The sequence below is a fragment of the Poecilia reticulata genome, linkage group LG11, assembly GCF_000633615.1.
Source record: "Poecilia reticulata strain Guanapo linkage group LG11, Guppy_female_1.0+MT, whole genome shotgun sequence".
Taxonomy (NCBI): domain Eukaryota; kingdom Metazoa; phylum Chordata; class Actinopteri; order Cyprinodontiformes; family Poeciliidae; genus Poecilia; species Poecilia reticulata.
This window is the reverse complement of record NC_024341.1, coordinates 25,459,941-25,470,758: the sequence shown is the minus strand read 5'-3', so window position 1 is coordinate 25,470,758 and position 10,818 is coordinate 25,459,941. Positions and strand designations below refer to the sequence as shown.

Sequence of the window (10,818 nt, the reverse complement as noted above, 5' to 3'; positions counted from 1 at the left end):
TTGTTGCACAATGGCAGCTTTAATTTTAGCATTTCCTCTCCTCCACATACTTTGTTGCTAGATGTGTAAAATTTACAAAAAGAAGCAATTTAAATGTAAAAGTTACTCATATGTAGACTCAAGAGAAGCTATTAACAATAGTTTTTTACAGAACTCTACACAACATCAATTAATTTATTAATAGAATAGATACACAAAGATTTTCTTTCTAACACAGCTACACAGAATGAGTGTTCATCCAAGAAGTGTGACTTGCAGGAGCAGGGAGGCTCTGAACTGGTTTTTCTCCTTTTAAATCAAGAGGCCCATGATACTTTGACTAGGCACCAGATGTCCCACAGCTGATTGACTGAACCTGCCATGGACAGAGGAACGAGACCATCTCAGATATGGTAGGTTGTTAGGTTGGCTACTGTTGAGAAAGATGGACAACAAAACAAATGGAGAAATTATGAATCACATCAGAATATGTAAATTATTTGGCAGATGGCGCTTAAATCAATATTTAAAATGCTTTTCTAAACAACAGTGTTGGAAGATGTCAGTGATTTTAGTGAAACTTTTAACAACACAGCACTGAAAGGCAGCAGTGTACGTGTATGTTTCCTAACTGTGGCTAAAGCTGCTGCTAGCTGGTTTACTCTCCGATCGGAGGCCGGTTCCTTTAAATAGAATGATAAATTGACAATGACTAATAATAGCTAACACTTAAATGTTGTTTTATTAAAGTTGATACAGAAAGTGAACCTCTAAACGTTACAGCACTGACAATCAGCGTATASATGTTCCCAAATGTGGCTAAAGCTGCTGCTAGCTGGTTTACTCTCCGATCGGAGGCTGTTTATTTTATACACAGTTAGAGAATGGTGGCTTGACAATGAGTAATGATGGTTATCTAACACGTTAATGCTGTTATTATCCTTACCTTTTATTGTATCCTTAAGATAATGAGTATCCGTGAATTTTTCAGTCAGGTTTCCCGAGGCAAAATCACACCGGAAATAAAGATGCACCGTTTCGAGTTATGGTGGCCATTGTCTGACGTCACTGTGAAAAGGGTCTATTGAACAGCATACATGAGGATGATTGACAGCGCTGAGGCCTTCCTCCTGATTGGCTGTTTTTGGTCACAAGCGGTGTGTTTTTGTAGACAACAATAGTGGCTCAAGGAGCTCAGGGAGAAAGTTGAGCTCAATTTTTTTTTCAGAGATTATCGGTCTCATACCATACCATCATGACATGGTGACCATTTTAATAAATATGGACAAACATATTTTTTTGAAAAAGTTACTAGTGATTGTCATTATTCATAAAGTGGCAGAGGATAATACTATAAACTGTAAAACTCATCCGTCACATGATCATCTCTATCCACCTTTTTAAAAACTTTTAAAAGAAGCTCCTGGCTTCTTTCAGCCTCTGATATTCTAGCCTACAGGTCCCAGAATGCTTTGCGAGGCAGCAGCTGTGCGCTCCAGCAGCTTGCCCGCAGCAAACTGATGATAACACGCCGAACAAGGTGCAACGAAAGAGCGCTGAGTTGTTGTGTTTTTCTTTTTCTTCATCCACATTTCGGCTACTSTGATGAAAACCATGTTCGTCTCTACGGAGTAGCACGATGGCGGTCGAAGGTAAGGCTTTGTTTTTTCCTTCTGCGCTGTCAGTTTTGTTTTTTCAGGGTTAATTAGTTCTAGTTGAAGGTTTACAGCGTCCARCCCGGGCGGCTCAGCTGTGATTGGGTGACTTGTCGGGAATACGTGCTGTTATTGCCCCGTAGAAGTGAAATGGAGGTGTTCTCCACAAGGAGCAGTGAACGCGCAGCCTCTGCCTTTACATTTGTGTGGCTCCTGCTGGGGGAACAGGTCTTTGCATAATCACGTCCGGCTCTACCTGGCGCTGCGTGTGTTTTCTGGACGAAGAACAGCGGAAACAGAAAGGTTTCAGTCCCCCCACCATCCTCTCCTTGGCATGTGATGTTATGTCCTGTGTTGTGATGCAACAGAGAGCGAGTCCAGTCTGTCTGAAGCTCGTCATTTGAGGCAGCAGGTGTTCTGACATGTGGACCTGAAGAGTCACCCTCTCCTGCTCGTGATTGACTCCTTAGTTATTTAAGGCAGCTTCCGTCTGGACGCTTTAAAGTCGGTGGGTCTGTCGGGATGCTCGGTCAGTCTCCTCACCTTATCGGAGGCATCTTGTGGATCCAGAATCCAATGAGAGGTATGTTGGTGATTCATCGTTTCTCCGTGCAGACATGACGGTAAAGACTGGCTCTCCTGCATCCAGAATCTGCTTATTTATCTCTGATCGTGTTGACCTTTAAAAGTCTCTCCCTTTTAATTTTTATTTAAATAGTCATTTGCATGCATACAATGTTTTCCCCATGTTACAAATCGAAAAAAAAAACACACACCCCCATCCCCAGAAAGCCATTATATTGGAGATTTTACATTATGCATGAAAAAGCTGGAGTTTTCTGGCGTTACTTTGAATTACAAAAAGTATTCGTACAACTTCAAGGTTTTATCATTTAAATTATGATTTAATGAGACTATTTGATGCGTAAACCTTGAGACATAGTTTAGTAATTGATTATTGTTAATTGAAGTACAGATTTAAAAAAAGGCCAATTGCTGAGAAATTGTACAAGAGCAGTAATTGTACAAAACTGTACAAAATGTATACGCTTTAGATTGAAGATGAGGAGAATCTTTGTATATAAACATGTTTTAGCCAAAACTCCTTAAGAGTCAAAGTTTTTGTTTAAACCTCACTGAGTCAATACTTTGTGGAAGCATCTCTGGTTTTAATTCAGTTCTTTTTGCAGTGTATCTTCACCAGCTTTTCACGTTTGATTTAGAGGTTTTGAAATATTTACCCATTTTTCTTCAAAAAACAGCTCAGAGTCCAGAGGTTGGATTTAAAATTTTATCACAATATTTTGCAGTTCTGTTTTGATAATGATAAAAGTGACAATTAAAACTATTTTACCTTTCTCTTCTTGGCTAACTGTATGGCACAACATTCATATTGCAAGAAACACAAATACTTTTCTTTAAAAACACCTAAAGCTTCTTCAGGATGCAACTTACTTAAAGAAATGTGATTTATTTCATATTTAAGACTTTAAACAATCATATTTTTCATATTTTTGGAGTTACTGATATTAACTGATGCTCTTGTTTAGAAACAGACTTGGACTAGGCCATTCTAACACATTAATGTGCTTTCATCTAAATCAGGCTTTTAAATTGCCCCAGTTCCAAGTGGCCAACATGGTGTTGCAATAAACAAAAAAACAACTTATTTTGACAAATATCAGAAAYTCCTTCAACAGTCAGGTCCATGAATGCAACCTTCAGTAAACCAACATTAGTGCAATGTTCGTCTCCTGACTGGAGATTAGGGCTGAAACGATGAATCTTTTAATGAAATAATTTAATGATCGATTAACTGGGATATATAGACAGTTAAGCTAAAACTGTACAAAAAATATATACTTTTTTCATTTAAGATAAAAACCTTTTTTGTCAACATTTTTAGCTTCACCTAGTTCATATTTAGCAAATTAATGCTACATTATGGCATTTTAGGCAATAAAATGTTTATTTTTGTACTTGKAAAAGGAWTTGATTTGTTWGCATCTTTTAATGKGCTCTTAGTGTTGTATAAAAAAAGGCTCAAGTGTTTAAATTAATAATCTGTGTAGAATGTGTTGCTTTATCAGATTGTCAGGATCACTGATAGATTAATCGATAACTAAACTAATCGTTAGTTGCAGCCCTGGTAGTGATTTTAGCTCGTAGAATTAATGAAGCACGTCTTTATCAACACTTACCCGTAAAACTTGCAACAATAAAACATTTGGTCTGCCGAATATTTGTTTTACTATCTCATCCAAATGCAAATGTTGTCCTTTGCATGACTTTTATCTGTCAGACAGGAAAAACACTGTAATATTGACACCGCAAAGGTAACATCTGTACGTTCCAATTGGTTTGAGTAATCTTCCTCTTTCAACATGTTTGCCGTCTCAACAATGTTTTGACATCGTACTGCAAACTCAGGGCAGGGAATGAAATCAAAGTGAAAATCTGATGCAACATATTCAGCTGGATTTGGTAATAACTGGAAATAATCTGACTGCAGTTCACTAACAAGAAGCTTGTAAAATAATAAACCCAAAAAGTTAAATTCACAGTTCTTTTGAGCTGCAGCTCTTATGCAAACAAAGAATAAAATACAGTGACAATTGCGTTTTTGTCTGCAGGTCATCTCGGTACCTTCAGTGACTCACCACCTTGTGTCATTGCGAGACATGATTTATGAGCAGCGTTTCTCTTCAGTGACACTTCAGTAACATCAGATCCGAGAGCACAAACTGATTTTTTTATAACTGGAGACATGAAGCGATGAAGCAGTTTCTCATTCAGAGATCCAGATAAAAAGCTGTGCATCTGACCTTTTTTCATGTTTTAGAAAAAATGAATAATACTGTTGGCATCATTATTGAGCATTTTCTCCTTCAGATTTAGCTCTTCTGTCAATATTTTATTAAATCACATTCACAGGAACAGCTAATTGACTCCAAAACCACATTTAAAAACCTCATGCAGGTCACATAAAAACCCAGAATATGTAAAACACTGCAGGCCTCGGTTAAGGTCAGAGTTCACGATGAGAAAATAACATGATCCCCACGTCTATAGGAAAATATTCTGTAGATTTACAAAGCGATGCCGTAAAGCTTTGGAATCTGTGCATCTGTTACATCATGTTATAGTTATTAATATTAAGTGTCACAATTCTGTGCATCCGCAGGAGGAGCTCTGTGCGCTACATGTAAAACATAATTTCAGGAAAAGATGAACATAACGGTCAAATACGGAGATGGTTGCGTTATAGTCTGGCAAAAAAAAAAAAGATTTTGGAGTTGCTTAGTCAAAGTCTGTACTTAAATCCTATTGGAATATCATATTGGGGCTGGACGATATGGCTGAAAAATATTTTGCAATAAAGCATTTCATATCGGTGGATATCAATAATTGTCAATATCTATAATTAATTTGTTTTTGTTTAAAATATCTAAATTACTGTCGAACTGGTTCCTGTTTTATCAACAGTTTTCTCTCCATGCTGACGTTCTCTATTTTTAAGCAGTTACAACGTCCAGTGGAGAAACCTTAAACAGCTGCAACGCAAGTTACTCTACAGGTTGTTGCTAGGTAACCATAGAATGAGTGAGTTGCTAGGTAACCAAAGAATGAGTGAGTTGATTCCACCAACTTTGTTTAGTTAGCCGTGACATGTTGAGCGGCTAAAGCCTTTCCTTTCTGTCCTATATCTCCCAGAATGCTTTATGGTTCTGGATATATTGAATATTCTATCAGGCGTATCATTTATTGATATTGATCATGTGTGTATCATCATGTGATTGATTTGTTGTTCGGGCTTAGACTGTACCTTAAATGGGCTGAAACTCGTCAACGTGGCTGAATTAAAACAATTCTGCATAAAAACGTTAGCTGCAGACTCATGTTTTTGCTATTGTTTTTTATATATTAAAACGAGTTTGATATAAACCATTTAAGTTTGACCAAGAAAAAGCAAAAGCAGTGGGAATATTTAAAGGGCCAAACATTTATACTAGTACTATCATGAGACAGATTGCTGTAAGTGTTTTGCATTTAGTTTTTGTGTCACTTTAACTGGCGTTCCTCATAATGTTTACGAGGTTTCTGGGTGATTGCTGGTGTGTAAAAGCCAGCTGATGTCCATCTGGCTTGGTTGCTATATTTGCTCTAAATGGTGAAAACATGCAGCAGAAATGACTGTTCAGCTACAAGCAGTGTTTCTGGAGGTTCATGGTTTCGGGTCAGGATGCCACTGTGGGCCACAAACCACCAGCAGGGGGTCTGGAGTTGGTCTTCAATGGGTTAAATGAGCTCTGGGGTAAAGAAACCATGGCTTATTGCCTTAATTTGCCTGGATTAGTCATGGATTAGCTGGACTCTTTGCGTATTTATCTTACTAACATTTGACATATGAAGTCACAAATCTATACTGGTTTTATTTGGTGTGATGTGAACTTAAAGCTTTATTATTATATGTTGTGGTTTTACTGTAATAATGATAAAAGTGAAGATAAAAACTAGTTATTACTACTCTTTAGGTAACTATAGCTGTTGGCAAACAAAGAAAAACCAGCCTATTTGTAATGCGCACAGTGGAAAAAGTAGTAAAATGAACAAAAATGACAATACAGACTGCTTTTTTGTGACAATGATAAATCAAAATTCTTTTCATGATAGATTTATCACAATAAATGATCAACGATACCATAAATATCCACCACTGGATGTAAATGAGATTGTCGTGGGCTAGATCATTAGCTGAACTTTAATTTTTCTGTATTTTTTGGAAGAAACTGGAAATATTTTATCTTCTTTATGATAGCAGAAGTACAACAAGATTAGATCCCAGCAGACTGACACACAGAACTTTATAACAATTGTTCAAAATCAACAAACTTATATTTACGCTCTTTATCGACCTTTTATTTTATTTCCTAGGAGGAAGTGAGATTCCTTCGGGTAACTCGCATCTCCTACACCTTGCTTACTGCTTGAGTAAGGAAAAAGATTTTACCTTCAAATTAAAAGCTTACTTATCAAAATAAAAGCATCAAATTGAGGTTTGTGCACAAAATCAACATTTYATGTGTCTTTTATTAATAAATTTCATCCAGACTAATTGGAAATAGGCCGTCAAGAAAAGAAATTGTCCCAGAAGTTACTTGGATAAATTACACTATTGTTGTTTTGGGACGATATAATAATACAAGAATACCCTAGAAAATATGAATTAATTTTAATGTCTAATGGACTTTTAACATTGGAACTGGAAGATATTTTAAATATCCAGAATAAATAAGCAAACCAACAGAAACGACAACAAACAAAATGAGTTATGAAGTTTGGCTATTTGAGACCAAAGCATTGGACTGAAAACTTTTGTCCTTCAGTCTTTGGTAGAAAGAGAAAAACAAATCATACAAATGGAAATTGACTGTTTTAATGTATCATGCATTTCATTTAATTGGTTTGACACTTAGTTTCCACATGTTGTAAAATATTGAGGTATTCTTTGTATATTTTGGTCTTTTTAGAGCGAAATCCAGGATTTTAACAACATTTTAGTAGTGAAGTGTTAATTGTTCCATTTTTCCCCTCCCTTTACAGAAACCTGCGGATTAGTTGTATTTATATTTAACCTGCTGTTTCACAGAGCGCAGTAGACATAACACTCGCGCTTTGTGCTTAGATTTGCTCTTTCTTTCTTCCTGACAGAAGAATAATATCCTCTGGGTGGAACAAAGCGGAACAAGAACATCACTATTTTAAGAAGTGATGTTTGGAGAAAAAAGGCGCACCGCTCTCCTGCATCACTGTTTTCCATCTGTGCTGTACTAATGACCTGTGCAAAGCAGAATATGGGTCGTCTACTAAATCATTTAGAACCTGAGATGACAAAAACCTGTGTGAGAAAACAGAGGTCTAGGAAGACCTGCTCCCTGTGTGGGCTTTACTTTGGAAGACGCTTCATCACCATTCAGCATCGTGTTCAGCAAATTCTGGCAATGAAGGCTGGAAAATGTGTGCATTGCTTTTTCTCTGCTTTATAGCCAGTCAGCAGATTATTTGAATTTCACTCCGGAGGTTTAATCAGTCAGAAATGATGTGAAGGTTGATCCTATCTGCTGCTGCTGCGTAATGAGTAATCGCATTATGACCAAACTGGAATTCGCTTATGTTTTGCTTCAAAGCTGAAGTGATTAATCGTGATTAATCAGCTAATTTAGTAATCAAATAATCGTTAATTGGCGTATACAAACTCAAAAAAGGAAATGAAAAAAATCACACTCAAGGCTTTAATTATGCCAAATTTGTACAAAAAATATATAAAATTTGCATCCAAGAAACATTTGTCTGTAAATATGTTGTACTCAAAGTGGCGTAGCTTTCTTCTTCACCTGGTTCAAATTCTGTAAAAAAAAAAGAAAAGAAAGAAAATCTCATATAAAACATTTTCCCAGCCAATTATTGATCAGTAAACCAAAAAATACTTTCTAATCCTACACTGTATTGATGCTGTCAGGCAGAAAGAGTTTAGCATAAAGTTATTAAGTTTTWTTTAGCTGCAGATACGTCCTTTGGTACAAATGATTAATCGTGCGTTAAAGAAATGCCATATTATTGCTATTTAACAATAAAATATTGATTTTCTGATTTTAAAAAGAAAGTTATTTATCTTCATTCTKTYAATGTGTTTATGATATTGTAAGAAAGTCAAATGAAAAATCTGCAGAATGTGACATTTTTTCTATCTGATTAATCTTTGAATAAAATAATTGATATTTGTCGCTGTAATTAAAAGTGTTCTTGATCCAGTTTTATAGCTGGACAAATAATAAATCCTCTGAAAATAACCAGGCACTGTGCAGAAAAYRAATGGAAAAATATAAATAATGAAGGAAAACTCTGGATATTTGCTCTGCTTTACCTGTGGATYCGTTTCTTCTATGCATCACGTTATTCACCTGAACAGATTCTGTTGAATAATTCAACCTTAAGTTTCTGCGCAGATGGAGGAGCTTTCCCAAAATAGCTGACAAAGTCGTAACCTAGTGACCAAAGTTAAATTTAGCAGTGCCAGACTGACGCCGAGCCGAGCCGGATCTGATGCGTTTTTCTGTGACTATAATGGAGAGAAATAAGTGGCCGGCGAAGGAAACTGGTTCTGCATTCCTGCTTTGAGTTTATGTAGAGACGTTATTCAAGAAGTTAAAGGAGGAAGGGACMAAAGAACGTCCAGTTTAATTAATTTATTTCAGAAAATAATGGACCTTTTTGATGCAAACATTATTTTTTCGCTTATCGTTTTCACTTATATCTTGTCTGATCTTCATTCATTAAAAATGTTTAGATTCTTATCAAAGTAAAGGTGAATATTAAAAAAGGAGTTTTTATGCTTCCATAAGCTTTAATTTTGTATATTTCCACACAAACTTCAGTTTTTGTTATTGCCACTGAAGAAGATTTGAAAGTTTTTGCTTTTCCTCAAAGGTTTCTAGTAACTATAATCTGAAAAGTGTGGTGTATATTTTGTGATGGCTCTAATCTTTTRAACAAAATGCAATCCAGCCAGTTACTTYAACAAGTCATTTAATTAATCTAATTAGTAAACAGTCCTCAGTATAAACCTGTCACTGCAAAAATRCAACATTTTACCAAGTATTTTTTTAGYTTCTACAGCAAATWTCTTAGCCARATTGAAATGAGACAAAGCTGATTTACAAGTAACTTCTCAGCAAGATATAGCAGCTCRTTTTAAGTAAATGGTTCCTTAATTTTGATGGAAAACTTGCAGATTATTTCACTTATAAAAAAGGAAAATGTTTTAAGTTTATTAATCTGCCAGTGGAACTAAGTTTTTCATCAAAATTAAGCAATTACTGACTTAAAACAAGCTGCTACACCTTCATGAAAAGTTACTTTTAAATCAGTTGTGTCTCATTTCAAGTGTACTAAGATAGTTTCTCTAGAATCTAAACAAAAATATTTGCCAAGATTTTGCAGTGTATTGAAACAAGCCTGCTGTGTTTATAGATCAGTTTTCTGGATCTCGCATCCGCCCTCGGATATATTTCTGATTTATTCAACCCTTGTGGCAAATTAATCATGGCTTATTGTCTTTTTGAGTAAGAAAGACGTGTGGAGTGAGTAATATCTAACYGTGATGAAGACACATGYGCCTTCGCCKTGATCAGAGTCGKATCTRGACGTCATTTCCAGTCAGCAGTGTTTACCCCCGTGGCTGAAGTTGTTCCCTTCGATTTGTCCRTCTCTCCTCCCTCAGACGCCCTGGCCTGTTCACAAAGCGCACATCAGCCTCCATGATGGAGGCGCGGGGTCAGATTTAGTAGAATGAACATGTTTGTTTGAACCACAGATGAAGGATTACACCTGGCTGGGATTAATCCAGAGCCGCGCTGACAGCAGGTCGTCATTCCGATCTAATTCAAGGGAAATGGGATTAAGATGAGGAACGTGTCGTCGCAGGGCGGCGTTGTGTAATCATTCTCCTGCAGGGGAACCTACAGCCATCTTTCAAATTCTGCACTGAAGCTGCTGCTGCTGCCTGCTTTTCAGAGAGAAAATATAATGTGCAAATATCTGTCCATCTCGCAGCAGATATGCAGGAGCGAGACTTTCTTCTTTTCCATCCATCTGAGAGAGGTTCAGTCATTACCATTAAACTGGATCCGTCTCTGGCCGGAGGGCTTCTGCTGCCTCGGCTTGCGTCACTTTCTCAGACTGTTTGCTCACTTGGAAGAAATCCAGGAGAAGGAAAAAGCAACAAGGTCGACTCAGAGCTGCTGAGGATCCTCTCTGTGCTGGTTTATTATTTTAGAGTCAGCAGTAATGGCAGCAATAGCTTGAAGTTGCTGTTTTTTGTGTGTAATGAAAAGTACATAKTCTCAAAGACAATCTTAATTTCTAATGAGCATCTAACACTGGAACTGGGTGACATTTTAAACACCCAGAGTAAATAAACAAATCAACCAAAACGACAACTAAAAAGGAGATAATTGACACCAATGCACCAGACTGCACCAATTGACACATTAAATGTTAAAGTTCATGACAGGACAAGTTAGTAAAAAACTAACAAATTCAGTCAATTTTTGGCTCCACTGGATGATTTTTCACTCCGACTTCAACTTCACATACTTTTGCACCAAAATTACCTCCATATGAG

At 36.6% G+C, this 10,818-nt stretch overlaps 1 protein-coding gene across 5 annotated transcripts in view; it reads left to right on the top strand.

The window, feature by feature from the left end:
• The first annotated feature begins 1,432 nt into the window (after positions 1 to 1,432).
• Positions 1,433 to 10,818, top strand: part of samd12 (sterile alpha motif domain containing 12) — a 147,910-nt gene continuing 138,524 nt past the window's right edge. Inside the window, exon 1 of one of the 5 annotated variants that reach the window (XM_017307289.1) lies at positions 1,433 to 1,631. In XM_017307289.1, coding sequence (XP_017162778.1) covers positions 1,619 to 1,631 — 13 coding nt within the window. In that variant the 5' untranslated portion in view covers positions 1,433 to 1,618. Of the gene's footprint in view, positions 1,632 to 1,663; positions 2,218 to 10,818 lie in introns of those variants that run through there. The other 4 variants (XM_017307287.1, XM_017307288.1, XM_017307290.1 and 1 more) reach the window with 4 other exon arrangements.